The sequence below is a fragment of the Lepisma saccharinum genome, chromosome 1, assembly GCF_977018435.1.
Source record: "Lepisma saccharinum chromosome 1, izLepSacc3.1, whole genome shotgun sequence".
Lineage (NCBI taxonomy): Eukaryota > Metazoa > Arthropoda > Insecta > Zygentoma > Lepismatidae > Lepisma > Lepisma saccharinum.
In genome coordinates, this window is record NC_139229.1 from 175,365,865 (window position 1) to 175,386,808 (window position 20,944).

General features: G+C 36.6%; 1 protein-coding gene across 1 annotated transcript in view; it reads left to right on the forward strand.

Moving 5' to 3' along the window:
* The window catches only part of LOC146004382 (interleukin enhancer-binding factor 2 homolog), a 29,479-nt gene that overhangs the window by 1,306 nt on the left and 7,229 nt on the right, over positions 1 to 20,944 (forward strand). The window contains exons 2-5 of the mRNA XM_083143189.1: positions 6,721 to 6,909; positions 10,832 to 10,960; positions 13,508 to 13,676; positions 20,229 to 20,391. Coding sequence (XP_082999315.1) covers positions 6,730 to 6,909; positions 10,832 to 10,960; positions 13,508 to 13,676; positions 20,229 to 20,391 — 641 coding nt within the window. The 5' untranslated portion in view covers positions 6,721 to 6,729. The remainder of the gene's footprint in view (positions 1 to 6,720; positions 6,910 to 10,831; positions 10,961 to 13,507; positions 13,677 to 20,228; positions 20,392 to 20,944) is intronic.

Below are 20,944 nucleotides of genomic sequence, written 5' to 3' on the forward strand. Positions count from 1 at the left end.
AGCAAAGTACTGAAAAACATATAGAAAATAAGTTGCAGCAGGTTTCTGATTCTTGTCAATCAGCTAAATGATGAAGTAACTTTATTAAATTCGAAGGTCAGTGATCTTGAATCAAAACTAAACCATCATGATGATGAGTTAAAACAACACGTATCAAACCAGTTGTGCCAACATGAAACTTCTATAAGTACACTACAAACAAATATGAATACTACGCAGGTAAAGTTGCAAGAATTTGATTCTATGCTTAAGGATTTAAATGAGAAATGCATTAACTTAGAGCAAAGCGATGTTATTTGTACTAGTATGGTTAGAGACGTTCTACAACCAGATAAAGAATTAAGTAATATTGACAAGAGAGAGAAGTTTCGACAGACCAAAATACTTCGTCAGGCAAGTAAATGTTGAGCGGAATTCTTATGATTCTACAACACAGACTGAAAATGCAGGAATCAATGTAAACCATCGCGCATCTCCCAGAAGATTTGAACGCAATCCCTCAAGAAGGCAGTTTGAAAGAACTAATAAAAGCGTGAAATAATTCTAACTTCAGACGTGAAGATTATCCATCCAGATCTAATAATAATGGAAGTTCTGATGTTAGAAGAAATGCAAATGTTGATGAACAATCATCTTATATTAGTGGCCAGTATACACTTAATTGTAATACTAATCAGAATAGTGACAGTGTTTGTAATAATTCTCGTAATTCGATAAATTACTCGGATGCTAGAACGGATAATCCTGTTTCATCTGTAAGGTTAAGTTAATTTATTTGAACAGTGAGTTGATCATCGCTGTTACAAGAAAGCTCATTGTTTCTTATTATCGTGTGTAAAACAGCATGAATTTATTGTATTTCATCTGTTTGTTTATGTTCTGTTGATCATCATATTGTCTTTTATGGAAGAACTTATGTTTGGCTTCTCCTCTCACAAGCCATGTGTTTTATTTGTCTGACATTTCAATGTATCAAAGACAAGTGTCTAACACGAATAAAAGCGGAAACGCCAAGAAGAAAATATACGAAGTGTCTCGCTGAAAGAATGATAAGAAGAAATATATATAATGTAAGTTTAATGTAATATGGTGTACCATTATAATGAAGGACTTCATTTGCACATATAGCTTCAAAGGGAAGAAGTGCACTCGTGAAGAATAAAACCTTTTTAAATGGACATAAGATGGTTATAAAATAGTAATGGTAATGAGATTGCAGTAAAGAAGAAATCTACTGAAGATGGCTGTAAAGAAGATGTGAAAAGAATGAGATTGCTGCCAAAGAAGTAGTAGAAGAAGAAGTGAAGATGATACATTGAAGATGTTACGTTTGAAAAATATACGTATTTCTAAAACCAAAGTATGATGTCAAGGTTTTCAACCGGAGGAGGAGGCTATTGCAACAGTTCTTTAATTCAAAGACATTTTACAATTATATTTTGTGAAAAAATATAAATATGCTGCCCAAGGCAGTAATTTATTTTATTAAAAACATAAACTAAACGTAACGTTTCAACCTTCTAGCAAGGTCTTCATCAGAGACTGTATCAAGTACAAAAGTAACAAGATACACAAAAAGGGCATTATATATACACACAAACTTTACTCCCTCCAGACTATTAGAAAGTTGTTAGGAACTTTCTAGCAGGTGGCTTTCACTTTCCAACTGTACTTTCACCTAAAAGGCTAAACATAATTACTTTCATATAGAATGTGAAGAGATATTCATATTGAATATCTCACGCTCTTTTTCCTTAATTTTTCTCCCTTCTCCTCTCCTCTTTCTCTCTTGTCCTTTCCACTCTTTCTAACACTTTCTTCCATTCTTTGTTTAACTTCAGTCCCCCATTCCAGTTCATTGTGTCTTCTTCACCTTTCTTCTCTATTTCCTTGGCTTCCTTCCATTTTCTCACTAGCATTCTCTTCTCCCTTCCTATCTGCTTAGCCTCATCCCACTCTGTCATGTCCTGTTTCTCTCGTGTGTTTAAATATCGCATTTCTCTCTCTCTTAAGTCGTACAACATCCCTATGTTGTTTCAACCTATCTTTTAGTCTCTTTTTCGTTTCTCCTATGTACAAACTCTGACATTCTTTACATGTTACTTCGTAGATAATCCCTTCCTCTTCTCTGTTTTCCTTTTTCTTGTTTGCATTCTTAAACAAAGAATGGAAGAAAGTGTTAGAAAGAGTGGAAAGGACAAGAGAGAAAGAGGAGAGGAGAAGGGAGAAAAATTAAGGAAAAAGAGCGTGAGATATTCAATATGAATATCTCTTCACATTCTATATGAAAGTAATTATGTTTAGCCTTTTAGGTGAAAGTACAGTTGGAAAGTGAAAGCCACCTGCTAGAAAGTTCCTAACAACTTTCTAATAGTCTGGAGGGAGTAAAGTTTGTGTGTATATATAATGCCCTTTTTGTGTATCTTGTTACTTTTGTACTTGATACAGAGTCTGATGAAGACTTTGCTAGAAGGTTGAAACGTTACGTTTAGTTTATGTTTTTAATAAAATAAATTACTGGCTTGGTCAGCATATTTATATTTTTTCATAATCATGGAAACGAGACTTAATGGTGTTATTATATTTTGTTATTCAGTTTTGAGCATAATCTGAAAAGAATGAAGAAAATTCTGTTGTGCTACTCTCTTCAATGTTGATGTTATTTTGTTTGTTATTCGTTACTAGAGTGACTAGAATTTGGTTAATATACTAATATGTTAAGTAACATTTGAAAAGTTATTTTTTATTTAAAATATTGCAACAGACTGCTCCACACTGGGGACAGTTGCAGAGTCATATTGTGTGTTCTGGAAGCGAAAAAGAATAAAAAAAAGCACTCAGAATGGGAAAAATTGCATTTTTTTTGTGTAAAAAGCATAATGGTATCTTGAACTATGTTCCGCAATACACAATTGGTAAGTACGAACCATAAACACAAATTATCCGATTTTAATGTGTCTCCGATCTATGAAACTGGTACCATTTAATGTAACTGTCGTAATTGCAGGTAACATTGTTGAAACCAGATGTAATTTTATGGATGTCATACCTAAATTATGGTATTGTGTGAGATAAGAATCAGATTTGTAAGGTTTTGACCCATTTGTGGCATGACAAGGTGTAGAAGAAGTCTCCACCAACATTGTGTGAAAAACATACATTGTGATATAATCCTCCCATCCTCAATGTCGACATTGCCTAGTTTCTCCCAGCATAGAGATGTAGGCCCAAGTTCATTTTGTTTTATTGTGATTTCATCATGCTACGAATGCAATTTTTACAAGCTTCAATTTTTTAAGACGTCTGTTAACACATACTGTGGAGTTTTAGCAATTACTTAATATTTTGTTCAATATATACTTTCGTGGTTAGGTTAGCATTAAAGTCCCTAAATGAATTCTACTAAGGTTCCAATTTACTTCTACATTCATTCCCACTAGTCTACGATGCTTGTGTAAGGTAATTTTTAAGTTGTTTTTTTCAACATAAATAAGCCGGACCCCGTGGCCGAGTGGTTAGCTCATCGCGCTACAATGCTAGGGGTCCCGGGTTCGAATCCCACTCGGGCTTGGATGTTTGTGAATGTCCATTCATCATTTCATTACTCATCCCCATCTTCGCAAATTAGCCAAGAGGCACAAAACGCGAAGTAAAATAAATCAAAATCAAATCAAATCAACATAAATAACTTTTTTCGAAATCCAAACAGTGGTCATTACTTTTAAGGAAGGTTCAAATTTCGTGTGACAATGATTTCCAAAATTCTACAATAATTAGTCTTTCTGCTAGGAGAATTTAAAAAAAATCATAAACCAATCTGAATTGTTACCGAGATGTAAATTACATGAAAATTTGGCACATATAGGAAATGTACTATGTAGAAGTTTCAGGCAACGTCTACGTGTACAGTGCTTCAAAGGCAACATATCCTGTTGTGATGACACTGACTGAGATGATTCCACACAGGTAAAACAGTAAAAATTCAGGTGAAGCCAGGCTGGCTCGGTAGTAGAGTTGGTATAGAAATCGCACAATATGCCAGAGACCCAGGTTCGAGTCCTGGTCAAACCTGCATTTTTCGCTGAAATCTACAAAATTGTGCTGTGTATTGTACATCCATGTAATGATGATATTTAGGAGAATACCATGATATATTACGCATACCTTACAGAGCATGAGGTAAAGAATTACAGAGTAAGATTTCATCTCTCTCTTTATGTACAATATACATCACAATATAGTTTCATGACTCCTGTCACAATCCTTAAAGCTAGCTACTCCTTCCGATGCAAAATCCAATGCAATGCTATGAAATAGGGAAAAACCACTTGTCAGGTTTGTTTGGACTCAATCTTGCTCAGTGATGTCATACTAAAATGGTCCATTGTCTATTAGGCCGAAGTTCCTTTTGTTTTATTGCAATTTCATCATGCTATGAATGCAATTTTAAGATGGTTCGATTTTGATTTACTTTTTTAACACATACTGCGAAGTTTTAGTGATTACTTAAGATTTTGTTCAATATATGCTTCCGTAGTTAGTTTACGCAGGCCAGGTTTGGTTCTCTCAGCATTAAAATAAAGTCACTAAATGCATTCTACTAAGGTTCCAATTTACTTCTACATTAATTCCCACTAGTCTACGATACTTAAAGTCACTTGTGAAAATACATTGTCCATGGGAAGCACGATTGCTTGCCATGCATAAGGTAATTTTTTGAAGTTTTTTTTTCGACATAAATAACTTTTTTTTTAAATCCAAACAGTGCTCGTTACTTTAAGGAAGGTTTAAATTTCGTGTGACAATGATTGCCAAAATTCTATTATAATTAGTAGCACTGAGCTGATATCACTTTGAACCGATACCAATACCGATACTTGTATAATTCCAATTTAAAATAACAAAGGCTATTATATATATGTGTGTATGTGCACGTGCGCGCTCTCTGTTGCAACGATGCATCTCAAGTTTACAGTCTTTTTTTTAGATCAGTGACAATCGATCAGATGTTTCAAATATGAGAGAAATATTATAAGAAGCTAAGAGCAAGATAATCATGTCGTCGTCACCCCACCCCCATTGTTGAAAATTGAGATCATGCCTCTTCAACCTCCTCTAAAACTAAGGGATCAATCTTCCCAAACTAACATTAAAACATCTGTGAACACAAGAATTGTTGGCGATTTACCGGCCCCGACCGGACACAACGTCTAAAACTAACAATAAAGCTGTAACGTAAAATCAATCTCGTTTTTGTCCTTGAACAAAGAGAATAAAAATTTGTAAATGAAATGTAAGGAAAGAATAATGACTGATTGTTTTAAGGCCACTTTATGCACAGTAAGGCTAATCAGGACTGAACCTACAGTTTAAAGTGGGATCCGAACCTATATGTGCCTCCACGTTGAACCCGGGACCCCTTGATTACAAGGCGATGACGTTTTCACTACGCCATCTGGGAGACTGAGACCAGTCTCTTGCTTCTATATCAGGTGATTGACTTCAGTACAGTGATATTCCGACATGACTTTGCTTTCGACATGTATACTTTCGGCAAATTACTTCTAAAAGAAAGTAATTGCATAGTTCTATCCATTGGTGTAGAGGAAAATTCAAACCCATCACTACATGTTCCAGAAAGTACCTGTCATCATCTGTCCTTCAAAGAACATTATTCCCCTGATGCGTCCCTGTGTCGAAACATGCTGCTGAGACCCATTTATGCAGGTCGGGACAAACAAAAGTCTAATGTTAGAAAGGAAAAGGGGATTAGCCCAGGTATTTGAATTTAAAGGAATATGCTACGTACTATGTCCAAGACACGTCCACCACGTGGGAGATGGCTGTCTTGACTGCGGGAGAGGTCTAAGGAGAGAGATGTCCACAATACATCAGGTGCCTTCTTGGCACCGGGACCTTATTGGGATTATTGTTACACGAGACCGCACCTTTGGGAACAAAGCCTGGTAGACTTATCCTATGGCGATAATTTCACGTTACCCTTGATTTGCAAGATACTTGACCGCCAGTCTTATCAGCGTATGGATTCTTTGTCACGTATTTGCCATTCACGGAACTTGAGTCCACGTTGAACTAACAAATGCACATGTACGTATTTTTCAGTTTTTTCAAAGCTAAAGATAAGTTGGAAAAAGTTAATGAACCTTTGAAAAGGAAGAAATTTTGTCTTTGGGAACGCTTCTAGCATCTCAAAGACAATGGTATCGGCTAGTATCGGTGCAAGAATATCAACTGATACTTTCCGATACCGATACATCGGTATCGGCTCAGCCCTAATAATTAGTCTTCCTACTAGGAGAATTAAAAAAAAAATCAAAGCAGTCTGAACCGTTACAGTCTTTGCCACTCAAGTTGTGGGACCTTCTATTATGAGCTGTACAGCTGCAAAATATATGCATGGGTAAAATAACACCAGATATACCAAATTGTTTTTTTGTTTATATTAACTTCGTTCTTACAGTGGATGGAAATGAACATTACAAAAATATTGAAATATATTAAAGTTATTTTATGTAGATGGAAGTCCTAGAGAAGTAGATCAATGACTATTTGTATGATTAATTAATTTTGAATTGAATGTTATAAATTTACAGACATATTAAATGACAGAAAGTTCACTTGTTACCAGTTTCTAGCATTGTTTGTTTTAATAAAACCAGTGAAAAATTAATAAAATTGGAATTTTCTTTTTTCTTCCAGAGTGTAGAAATGGTTCGTGGTCGAGGTGGAGGTCGTGGGGGCAGTGGAGGTGGCATTGGTAGGGGCATGGGGAGACCAGGTCCTTTCAAAGTGAAGCCATTTGTCCCTCGACTGCCATTTGACCTGGCATTATGTGAGTCAGCATTCCCCCGTGTTAAACCTGCACCTGATGAAAATGCATTTACTCAGGTAAATACAATTTTGTGCCCCTTCATATCTTTGTTACATATGTTTGCCTTTTACTCACAATTTTGACATTTTTAGTACAAAAGACAGTTTTCGCTTACTGTTGTCTGGGGGAAGAGGTGGAAAAATATTTCAAATGCTTTTTTTGGTGCCTGTTAGGATAGGCAGTTTACTTCAGGTCTCTGTCTATAATCAATCATTTTTATGACATGAAAGTGATTTTAGTTACAATGAACTGACTAATAGAGTAATACCTTTCAAATTGCAATAACAATTTAAATTATACTGTTCCTGTTAAACAAAAAGTGCAAAAAATTTACTGTTTCAGAATACATTGCAACCCTGTCCCTCTTCCCAGGTTGTGATTATCAAGGTACAGATATGTACTCAGCTTGAATTCTTACATATATATTGAAAAGGTTTCCGGATAAATTGCATTTTGTTTATAGAATGACATTTTACATCCTGCTGCTATATGCTTATATGAGTAGGTACGAAGGCCAAATTTCATGCTTTTATAATTATATTTCTTATGTTTTAGTAGGGTTGTATTGTTAGGTTTGACTATTCTGTTATTTCCGTACTTTCCTTTATCTTCTGCATTTGCATACAATGTTTTCTATGTGAAAAGAATGTGTCAGACAGTGACAACTTACAAGCTTCTTCATTTTATACAACCCACTTTTCATAACATAATTACTTGCAAATTAGTACATTAAAATGCACATATTAGTTGCATTACTAAAAGACAGAAAGTGTCATTTCCGGTATTCTAATTTATGCATTCCTCATCGGGCAAGAAGCTGGCTTCCCAGCACCATGTGGTTACAATTAACGTGCCATTTCTTGAAAACTACACATGATATTTCAGTTGTCATTTTTTTATCATTTGTAATTTCAGTATGTCATGCCTTCACATGTATACCATTTTCAAAATTTGCCCAAAATTTCTACTTTCAAAAATATTGCGTAATTTCAGGCTTTTTTAAAAAAAATTGGAAATGGGCATTACATATCGTCAAGGGGTGGTCTTTTGTCACGCTTCTCTCTAAATTTGGCCCATCCAGCATCCATAGGGCTAGAAGCGAAATTCTACAGTCTCAATCACAAACCTTACGACCCTCTGTAAACAAACTGTCTCACCTGTTCGTGAATGCCGTGGCCATCATATGCTGTTCACTGGCACTTCACCCGACCTTTAATTTTAAGTAACATGGAAAATACATATTCCTATTTTAACTGATACATGTACACACTGAAGTATATGAAAGTTTCGTGAAGTGATTAAAAATGTGTTCTTGTTGAAGAATGAACATATTTCTACGCCATTATCTGACACTGGGTTAACAGTACGACAACAACGCCAAAGGAAAACTTACAAGAGAGTAAGAGAACTGTCTCAGTAAATACAAGCCTTTTGGTTTTGTTGCGGCCCTTTCCCAACATTGTTGACATACAGAGTATTGTTTTCTCCTTTGTGCAATATGCCGCCAGTTTTGGCAGAAGCTAGACAAAGATAAGCCGAGGAAGAAAAGGAGGTTGTTTATATTTCTTTCTGTTTCTCCTGCACTATAGACGATAATAATCACATTATTTACCCACGTCTCATGCAAGTAATGTATTTTGTTATCTTGATTCAGCAGTTCCTTTTTGAATTTTGAACTGGAGGTATTTTCGGCGCTAGACAATATCATCCCTGTCAATGAGTGCCTTCTGTTAAATTTGCTTCCCAAAAACGAACTCAATGTGTCACAAGAGGCGATTTAACTTCAAATGGGGAGATCGTCGTCATCACTATTGACATCCGTCAATATCTTCCCTACTATGGACAGCTCTTTAATTGAAAAAATACGAAAGCACCTTGCACTGTATTGAGCTTATCTCAAAATCTGTGTACATGTTTGAGTGACAACATGTTTCTTCGCGGGATTCACAACTTGACCGGTTGTTTTCCTTTCTTTCATCACACTGAAAACACAAGATTCAGACACACAACTACACTCGGACACCAACTTCAATTAGTGTGCTTTTTTAGAACAGACTACATGCTGCGGAAGAAATCCAAAACTTGTCACTGTCATTCTGGGGAAAAAAACTGATTTCATCTCTCTTCGACTTTCGAACTTTTGCCGAAATCAGTTTCATTACTACATAAGCCTATTGACTTACTGAAAGTACAAAGCAATACGTAGCGTTCCAGCCTTTGGAATGCGGGGATCGAACCAAGGGGCATTGCTCACCCCCACCAATTGTAGCACTTGATGGTAGAGATGGCCCTAAAGGGGCCAGATGTGTGTACCTAGCTTAGCATTTAGGTATTAATGTAAAACTCATTAGATTTAAGTACTTCTGACTGAGCAAAGAGAATGGCAGGTTAGGATGAAAAGTAACTTACCCTGCTCGGTAAACGAATAAATCTATAGCTCCAGTTGTTGCTCCTTCAGATGATTACCAACGAAAGACCTCATCCTACCCTCCTCACCTGGTTTTGTTGCATTCCTCACAGTTTCCTGTGAAAACTCATTCTACAATATTCTGAGCAAGTACTGACAGGATCTTTATTCATTTACCGGGTGGGAAATGTTATGAATATGTCTATTGAGAATATCTGGACAACATCAAAAGCAAAACACAAAGATTCACGTGAATGCTCTAGAAGGAATTCTACGCACGTGTAAATTTTCAGATTTTCGAATATCGAAGTAGTTTATCGAAAGGAGAGGAAAATTCAATAACAGCTGCCCTGACGTTGACCAATGTCCAGCTAAAGCTTAAGTGGTCAACTTTCGATTTTGTCACCAAACTTCCAAGGTTCGAATTCCAAACTGGACATGGGTGTTATTTGTGTCCCTTCATCAATTTCATCTGATCATCAATCATCCTCATTGTTGCCATTGACCAGAATTGACAGAAAATTGCCGTAAAAAAATACAGCAAATGAATATATGTTTTCATGCCCCCAAAACTTCTGGTGTACAAACATTTTTTTGTAGAACATTTATACCATTACAAGGATTCTAATTTCATCATTCTCACGTTTCTCATAGTTGAAACTACTTTCCATAGTTATTTTAAAAAGTGGATTGTGTAAAAAAAATTGAACAAATAAAAGGAGTTATCTTTTCTGTTGAATGAGAGAATGACTGTTAGAAAAAGAATTGTGATAACAATTCACAAGAAATGAAAATTCATTACAACAAGTAGTGGAACAATGAGTACATGGGAGAGATATTGTGTCAGGAAATAAATGTATGAATTTTATATTATTGTAATGTTCTCTTTGAGTAATTAATTGTAGGAATATATAATTATCGTTGTGCATGAAGACCTAGATCCAGAAATGGATAACATTCCTTGGCACCCCCAAAAGCAAAATTGTATTTGAACACTGCATATCTAATACATATCTACTACCAGTATTTGCAAATGAATTATCAGAAGAAAAAAAAAGTAAATATGTAATGTAGGAAGGACTGGACCTAACTGCCTTACCTTACATCTATTTCAGGATCACAAATATAGAAGTAAAATATTATGATAATCAAAAATCTGTGATGTTTGTCATGATCATCAGCAGCCATTGTCATTTGTTGAAAATACGTTTGTTAGGCTTAGCACATTATTAATGATATTTTGGTGAAATATTGTAAATCATATTATCATGGTTGAAAGTACTTTCTATTTTTCACTAAATAATGTTAAGTATTCTATTGCATCAAAAAGAGGGGAATGTGGGAGCAGATTTTTGTTCAATATTTTCTTTCTGCAGGTTTTAGGACATTTTTGGCTAAATTATGGCTTTGTGAAGAAGAAAATAATGTTAGGTGTGTGTGTGTGTGTGTGTGTGTGTGTGTGTAAATAAGAATCAGAAAAAAAATAGAAATACAGTTACTTGATAACAATTAAGATTTTTTTGTACTTACAGGCATTGTTGAAGAGGAACACTGACTTGTCACCTACACCACAGGAGCAAACATCAATTTTGAATCTAGTCACTAAAATTCAAGGTGTTATGGACAATTTGATTGTGGCACCAGGGAATTTCGATGCTTGTGTAAGTGTAGTTCTTTTCACATTTCGATGCACATGAAATATTCAAATAAAGAATAGTTACACCATAATAAATGCATAAAAAGAAAGAAGACTGAGGTTGTAGGGAAGGGAAAGATAGCTGAGTTATATTGCCAGTTGAGTATCCTTGCTGGGCTGTTGCCCTCCTTCCTGTGCCAAGAATGACTTCAAAGTCATGTGTGACAGAGAGCATTGCCTCCTAAGAACTGAACATTAATTTTTATGATCATGTGGTTTTCTTCTCTGCCTCTCTTTTTTTTCATGTTTTTTTATGCCACTTCAGAATGGGTTTATTTTCTGATGCATTTTTTTTTGTGTCCTAGTAAGTTGCTGGTGGCCAATCCACTGGATGAGCAAGAGAGAGGAAGGGGAGGGAATACTGAGAGAAATCTCTGCAAGATGTGTAAACAGCCAGAGCTGAACTTGACTTGTGGGTGGGGAAATGGCTCTCTTTTGGGGCCGAGTGGGTGTTTGTGTGTGGGCCTGCAGATTGCCACAAGTGCTGGAACAGATGAGCTGATGTCTGGTGGTCTGTGATTTGGGAGTAGAGGAGGGGGAGAGGTTAAGGGAAACAGGTTCAAGGTCATGCTCAAGAGCAGCTCATGTGTGGGTGGAGTGAAGACTTGGAGAGTCTCTCCAGGATTGTGTTTGTAATTGTTATGTCTCCTTTCAGTTACTGTACTTCTCCCTCTCTCTCTCCTTCCTTTCCATGTGGTTGTGGTCAAAGGTTTTTGTTGAAGAAATGATATTTTTATCACTTAAACTATGTAGCTGATTAATTGCATAGGTTTGTAAAGTGTGACCATTGCAGGTACTGTGTACAGTATTTTTTTGGTTCAGTTTTTTCTATGTATATATACAGGGTGATTCACAGTGAATTCTCACATTTTTCTCAGTGGAATAAACTCCATCCCTGGATGTTTGTTCTTGAGTGGTAAGAATGACAGGATGTGAGTTGCAGCTAGTTTTGCTTCTAGGTCAATAATCCCTTACTGTGAAATTTCAGTGACAAAATTTCTAATTTTCATGGACAACTTCACTTTCTTGAGCAACACCATTCAGGCTATCTTAAAAGTCTGTGACAGCATTTTTCTTCCAAATGCTCAAATTGACAGAAAGGGATATAAAAAATGTCACTAATTAATGTAGTTAATGCCGAATGTATTGTGACAGTTAACAGGATGTGTGTTAAATACCTGTTGTGTTAAGGAATAATGATTCCTGAGCTACTGTAGTGGCATATAATGTAGTTAGACTTCATTGGGAATCTAAGAATTTGCCCATAGATCATATGGCTGTGTGTTGACTGATGCAAAAATTGTAAATTGGATATTTTTCACTAAAATCTTCAGATAGGTAAGAATTATGTCATGTATGGTCTGTAGGGTATTCTAGTTTTCTCCACTAACATTTCTGCACATGTCTTTTCCAGATCTATAAACAGCAATATAATTACCATATTATAGTTATTCATTTGCATTATATTATATTCTAAACTCTGTATATTATCTACAGTGGTGTTCAAGTTAATTATTCCATATGTAGGTGACAAAATTTTACATTTTTCAAACACAAATATACTGGCCTCCGTGGCAGAGGCTCCGTTAGCTTAGCATGCTAAAATGCCAGAGGTCTCGGGTTTGAATCCCAGCATGGACATGGGTTGTTTTTTTTGTGTGTGTCTCCCTTCATCAGTTTCATCATATCATCACTTATCCTCATCTTCACGATTAGCCAAAAGTATAATAAATCAACAAATACGAATTTGATGTATGGTGTTGGACTGTTCAAACAATGCATTGATATTGTTCCTATATATAAAGGGCATTTCATAATGATCTTTAGGGTTAGAGTAATTTATTACAAGAATAATATTGCACTTATCACAACAAAATCAGCACCAGTCAAAACAGGTTGCTTGTGCAAGTGGAACTCAACTGGTCGACCATCTACAATGTCAAAAAGAAGACATGGAACGTGTTCGGACAAGTTTTCTGCGTAACCCAAAGAAATCAGTCACACTTGTAGCTACAGAACTAGTAGGGCAAAAACAAACTGTGTGGTGGGTTCTTCATAAACATTCGTACTTCAAACCATACCACAAAACTATTTTGTCAGGTGTAGCAACTATTTTCACAAATGCACTCAACTAGCTCCATGGAGGGGTAGGCATGTGAACTAAGGTGCGATGGCATGAGTGAAAAAAAAACTGTTTTTTTGAGTTATTGTTTTGCCTGGTGCTGATTTTGTTGTGGTAAGTGCAATAATCTTCTTGTAATAAATTATCCTAACTCCGAAGAACATTATGATACACTGTGTATAATCTGTGGTTCCTACAGTTCCTAACTCTTTAATATTTTTTTTTGCTAGAATGTTGTTCATGCAGCATTCTAATGATCAATACAATCAGTGACGAAAGCAATCCAAAGAAATGCAAGGTTGCCAGTTTTGAAGAGTACATTCTTAGGCTTTTTGCATTGAGTATATTTGGTAGCAGTGTTCATTAATCATGCCCCCTCTTTCTTTCCAGCAACTAGAAGAAGTTCGGCAAGTAGGGTCCTTCAAAAAGGGCACTATGATGACAGGCCATAATGTGGCAGATATAGTTGTCATTTTGAAGACCCTTCCAACAAGGGAAGCAGTGGAAGCATTGGGAATCAAAGTCCAAGAGGACCTTAAGGTGCAGGATCCACAAGAAGGTAAGGATGTTTCTAAAAGTATCTTCCAGTCTTGATAAAAGTTAGATGATACTTCTATTGTTAGATGCATCACTATATTAAAATACGAATTTATACTACTTTTAGATGTGTTGGTTTGGGTGTTATAGAGCGACCACGAGGAAGAAAACCTTGGACGAAAAGTCCCCGTTCAGCTTTCCCTTCTTCCGTTCAGCTCGGGCCATAAGGAAGCGTAGTTCACTCTCTCCCTCCCCTCGTCCCGGGAGTGCTGTCCACAGGAGTCTCGTGTCTACACAGGTTGTTTTGCTTGTTATTCCACTATACAACCAGACAAAACATTTTTCCATTTTTGTAGTTCTAGACTATTGGCCTACCTGTTTACTTTTTTGTAGACTTTATTACATTGTACACACACTAAAGACAATGCTACAGCATAAAATTAGTTTTATAAGTACTAATGTAGGTCACAAAAAATAATATGGTGGCTCGGGTGTGGCTTAAGGGCCAAAGTTTGGACAACTTTGGTACACATGCTTGGTGGATTGGACTGAGACTGCATCAAATTAGAAAAATTTCCAGTTATACAAAATAACCCAGAGAAAATCAGAAGAGCCAAAGAAAAAATGATAAACAAAAAACTACAATGTGTGAAAAATAGGATGTATTGTTATAAATATTGTACTCAGTACAGTGGTAACAATGATGTTAAGGGGAAAAATAGGTAACAATATTGAACTTTAAAGATGTGGTCAATTTGCTTCTGCTTCAAGACATTGCATTATTCCCGAGCAAGAATGTTATGCAATCATGTGAATACTCTGTTTTCTTGTATCTTCCATATAGCTTTTGATTTTCATTTCTCGGGTTTACCGTCTCTCTGTTCATGAATATTTCATCTCTTGCACTTTTTACTTTTCCTTCTTCCTTTCTCTCTCTCTCTCTCTCTCTCTCTCTCTCTCTCTCTCTCTCTCTCTCTCTCTCTCTCTCTCTCTCTCTCTCTCTCTCTCTCTCTCTCTCTCTCTCTCTCTCTCTCTCTCTCTCTCTCTCTCTCTCTCTCTCTCTCTCTCTCTCTCTCTCTCTCTCTCTCTCTCTCTCTCTCTCTCTTTCTTAATTTCTTTTTTGATTCATTCTTCCTAATTCCATCTAGATATATGCTTTTTTTCTATTTCTGTTTCTAGAATTTTCTATCTCCTCTTTTATTTTCATCTCGTCTCTCTTCCTTAAAACTGTTCTTTCCTTTGATCCATAAACATGAAGCAACTTTGACCCTCCTTATAAAACCAAGTTACAGTAAGTTAAAACATTCCTGGCTGGAATTTCCAAAATGAGTGTGAACCTCGTAGTTCTTGCAGCCAAAGGCTGATCCTTAATACAGAAATTCTTGAAAGTTGGCTATCAGAATTTTGTTTATTAATAATGGGACTTGTATTTAAAGCTTTGCAGATGGCCCATGTAGCCTCAAGCATTGTAGAATTACAGGGTGGCGACAGACCTGGAAAACCGGGAAAAGTCAGGGAATTTGAGGTGTCAAAAAAAGTCAGGGAAATGTCAGGGAATTTCGTCTTCATTGACATCAAACACTCTTTGGAGGAAAATTGTTATTACTCTGGCACTATGGGAGCGATCTATTTCGGATAACTTTTGTTTTGCAGCTAAAAGATCAGTGCATGCAACCGTGTACAATTTAGAACACCGGACCGGGAAGGGGGGCTTGGGGGCACGTCCCCCGAATTTCAATGGGAAAACATAAAAATTTGGAGTTTTCCCCCTCTTCTCCCACTATTTTGGGGAGAAGGTGCAAACCTTAGTATTCTTTTCAAAGAATGGACATTTCTCAAGAGAACGTAACATGTTTCATGTTCTTGGGAGCCATAAAAGTTTAATAATAAGCCAAAATGTGATTTTGTTTTTTTTTTTTTTACGAAAAATAGGTAATTTGCATTTTTCAAGGTAAATTGTTATACCTCGGGCACTATGGGAGCAATCTACTTCGGATAACTTTTGTTTTTCAGATAGAACATCAGAGCATGCAACCGTGTACAATTCAGAACGCTGGACCGAGGAAGGGGGCTTGGGGGCATGACCCCCGAATTTCAATGAAAAAAAATACATAAAAGTCTGTAGTTTGCCCCTCTTCTCCCCCTATTTTGGGGAGAAGGCGTAAACCTTAGTATTCTTTTCAAAGAATGGACGTTTCCAAAGAGAATGAAACATGTTTCATGTTGTTGGGTGCCATACAAGTTGAATAATATGCCAAAATGTGAAACTGTTTTTTACTAAAAATAGGCAATTTGCATATTGCTCAGAAAATTGTTATAACTCTGTCACTATGGGAACAATCTACTTCGGATAACTTTTGTTTTTCAGATAGAACATCCTAGCATGCAACTGTGTACAATTCAGAACGCCAAACCGAGGAAGGGGGTTTGGGGGGGCGCGACCCCCGAATTTCAATGAAAAAAAAACATAAAAATCTGGAGTTTACCCCCTCTTCTCCCGCTATTTGGAAGGAGGCATGGGCGTCCGGAAGGGGGAAGGCACGGGAAATGAAAGTCAACTAAAATTATATATTTGACACACATAATTTCATTTCAGCCACAATAATATGTGTTAATGAACGAACATGATAAATTCAAATTTAAGCAATGTTTTTTGAGGGAACAACATTATTATTGGGAAAATGTGGCTTTTTGCTCCCCTGGAAAAAATACCATCCTTGCCCCTCCCTGGAAAAAAATCCTGCGGACGTCCATGGAAGGAGGCGCAAACTTTAGTATTCTTTTCAAAGAATGGACATTTCTCAAGAGAATGAAACATGTTTCATGTTCTTGGGTGCCATGCAAGTTGAATAATAAGCCAAAATGTGATTTTTTTATGAAAAATAGGTAATTTGCATTTTTCGAGGAAAATTGTTATAACTCGGGCGGTATGGAAACAGTCTACTTCGGATAAGCTTTGTTTTGCAGCTAAAACATCATAGCATGCAACTAAGTACAATTCAGAATGCCGAACCGAGGAAGGGGGATTTGGGGGCGCGACCACTGAATTCCAATTTAAAAAAACAACATAAAAATCTGGAGTTTGCCCCTCTTTTCCTGCTATTTTAGGGAGAAGGCACAAACCTTAGTATTCTCTTCAAAGAATGGACGTTTCCAAAGAGATTGTAACATGTTCCTGGGTGCCATACAAGTTGAATAATGAGCCAAAATGTGAAACTGTTCGGAAATGTGGCATGGATATGTTGCGGAGAGGGTGGAGTGGGGATGGGGGATATTCATCAATATGAATTTCCCAGGCTTGCTCCAGACCTGTGTCAGTTTCCACGCAAACATAAGAGTATGAAGGTCCAAAAAGCACATCCATTTCGTAATCAGCACCATGATACCATATGGTATCATCGGGCCAGTACGACCTTACTCTGATGATACCATATGGTATCATCGGGGGTGTAAAGGTTAAGCTTCTAAATATCACGTGAAAAATGCATTGAATTATGATTTTTTCTTGCCCGTATTGAAGTAGTAAGGGGACTTGTCAAGAGATGGAGGGGGATAAGAGCGGGTGGCGCCATCCGATAGTTGTCGGACGTCGTAGTAAGGCATTTTGTTGGGCAAACTGAAGGAACATGGAAACAAATAGGTTCCATTGATACATACGATTTTTCTCGAATATCACCACCGGACAAAGTATATCACTACACCATGCGACAGAAATTGCATGGACTGCAACATCCAACAAAAATCGCATGCATAAAGAAGAAGAGCTTTAGACTGCAAATATGCTGCTCGAATTTTGTTACTCTTCTGGCTCACTTCACCTTATTTAATGTAGCAGTGCTTACGAAGGTTTTTATCATCATCCTGACTTATTACTGGTTTCACACAAGTTAACATACGTTTACAATGACATTGCACTATTCTTAGTTATCAAGAAGAATCCAACCAAATGGGATATATATATATATATTGAATACTATCACGAAAAAGTGAAACATAAATCTGCATTGGTGAACGTTATAAAAATTGGCAAGTGCATGCTCCCAACCTCGAATTTACTGCAACACTGGTATTGCAATGAAATTAACGCCACTCTCTGTTCTGTCTGTTTAAACTCGTGAGAGTTGATCATTAATCTCTCACTGAGTAAGGTTAATGTCCAATATTATGAAATAAAATACTAATAATAAATACGTAAATATTTTAATATCATATTTACTCGAATCATTCAATCATAAAAGCAAATCACTTTCTTCAAGAATTGACTTTTCTCTGGCAGCCCTGCTAAATTTTCACTTTCCATCTACTGATTTATACGAGGGGTGGCCAGAAAGTAATTTCCAATTAGTAGGGACATTGAATTTTCGCAAACGCCAAAACCGTGAAAAATGGTAATTGCTGCGAAGTTATATTTAGGAATGTGCTGTGATGTCTGGACACATTTTTCGCCCGTTCGAAATATCATAATAACTCGAATTTGGCATAAAATGCGAATTGTTGGCGTTTTTAGCGATTTTTTTTAAATAAATGTCCTAAAACAACGAAAAATTCCATGAAATCTAACATTCTTGTCTTTTCTAGGCCATGTTTGTGTACATAGAACATGCAAGTTTTCCAACATTTTACTCAATAGGAAACTATAGAGTTATACGTACATGGAATAATTCCGATCGCCACATTAAATCATGTATTTCCCACGATTTTTTTCAACTTCTATCAAAACCATTTGCATTACAGAGCAAAGTGGCAGGGTTCTAACAGGAGATAAGAGTGCGCATCTACTGTCACACGGGAGCTACATCTTCGTATTTGTCGCACGAGATATGTTTTGAATTACCAAGCTAAGTGCGCACGGTATGCCCATGGTATATGTGTCCGACAGCAAAGACTGGAACTATCTCTACCGCATTGTAGCTGTCAAATCCTTGCCCCGCCAGAAACCTCTTCAGTTAAACAAAGAGATGAAAGTCGGTACATTCAAGGCCGTGGCTGTACAGGGAGTGGTCGAAGATCTCTCACCTGAAGTAATGTAAAGGGCCTGTGTGTACTCAGCTGTATGGGGTTGTGCACATTCGATTGGTGTTCCGTGAATTGTCTGCACCATTGTCTGACCATACTATCACTCACGACGTCCGGTCTGCACACCTTACACGATTGCTGGTGGCTCTGTGCCAAATTCTGAGCGTGTAATGTAGGCTACATCGCAGTCGGTGGAGACTCTATGAGAGCTGCAATCTTTAACCTATAACTGTCCTAAAACGGCTGCATTGCAACTGTACCAGATTACAGCTACATGCCACTTCTTCCTGCCTGCATGTGTGTGTGTCGCTCTCCGACCACTAGTGCTGCGTATAGGCACCATTGGAGCTTTTTTTCAGGATGCCCCTCGTATATGAACTTTCAGAAGCTTTTATTATTAGTGTTTTCCTGTTTTAATGTGTGGTTAGCTAAATCAGGTACCTATACAATGCAATTCTATAATTCCTTGCGTTAAATTTCTAATACCTACATACCCTTTTCGTCAGTATTAATGGTATAACTGCATGTTGTCAGTTTCACAGTACTTCACTTGGATATACTGTACTGAAGCAGAAATCCCATTGATAATGTAAGGAAATATTTGTTCGATTCAATTGTTTCACTTATATGAAAGAGTTAAGTTGTTAGCTTTACAGAGAAGAGATAAGTATCTTTATGCATCGAAAAATGAGTCTTCACACATGGTTCTTACAAGCGGAGGGTTCTAAACCTCAGTGGAAATATCAACATATAATACCGAGAATGTATAAGGAGACTGATAAATTACAAATTGTATTTCTTAATCAATCACTCTTCACTCTTATCTCATTTAGTCGTAACTTTAAAAATAATCAAGTATTTTATTTTAAAGTTACTGCGTTTGACAAAATTCTGTAATCCTTCCCTAGCTTGTGAATTGTAATAATTTTCCAAATTCACTATTTTGCAGTTTGAATTCAAATCATAGAGAATAGAGAAATTAAGTCAATTTCATAGAAGATAATATTGGTACTTAACAAAACCATACGTGGATCTGTATGAGTTTATTATTTCCATTTGCAATAACATCGATTTAGTTTAGTTTGTAATTGTCAGGGAAAAATGTAAATTTTGTCCTGGAAAACCTGGAAAAGTCAGGGAATTTCATTTCTGCTTGTTTGTAGCCACCCTGAATTAATAAAAACTTCCCTTATGAAGAGAAATTTGGAATAGATTGAATGATAATTATGGATTTCTAATAATACTGAATCTTCATTTTATCTATTCTGTTTGTTAAATTTTTGAACAGTGAAGTGTGTTTTGAACATATTTTCTTTTGTATCAATCATGTAAGTTTAAAAATGTTTACTAAAAGAATATCTTCTTTTGTAACTGAAAAGAACTTTACTGCTATTGTGCAAGTAGGTAGTGTTCAGTGTTTTCCCGTTGAGAATTGAATTGTTTTTTGTTAATTTATTCTGGCCACTGTTGTGTAAGATTTAATTTACTGCAATAATTCAGAATTTTTACCATAATTGTTAATTTTTCTTCTTTATGACCTTAACTTGCTTTTTTACAGTATTGACAATGCTAACCAATGACAGAGGGTTCGAAATCAGTAGTTCTGATGCAACTGTCAGAGTACTGGTAACAACAGTTCATCAGAACATGCGAAAGTTAGACCCAGATCTTCATTTGGACCAAAAGATATTGCAGAGTCATCTAGCAGCTATTAGACACAGGTGTGTGTTGCATGTGGAAACGTTGTATAATTATTAAAAAGCTTATACACGAGGGTGATTCAAAAAGTAAGGTAACAAGAGCTCTCATGGACAAAGTTTATTCCATAGGCAGATATTCTGATACACAGTAGTATGGCACTGATACACATTACTTTTCAACATAGTTACAATGTTTGTCCAAGCATTTATTCCAACAGAACACCAAGGCATCAATGCTGGCATATAAGAAATCTGCATCAAGTCCCTGAAGCCACGTCATGACAGCTTGCTGAACTTCCATACCACTTGTGAATAACCTACCACCTAAGTGGTTCTTCAATGGTCTGAAGAGATGGAAATCACTGAGTGCCAGGTCAAGGTTGTAGGGAGAATGGTCCAGTACCTCCCACCGGAAGCAATGTAACAATGCACGTGGGCTGTTGGTTGAGTGTGGTCAGGCGTTGTCGTTTAGAGAAGTCCAGGTCTTTTTCTACGAATCGCCATGTGCAACTGCCTGAATGTGTGACAACTGGCAACATTTACTGTTGCTCCCCTGGTGAGGAAATCAACCAGA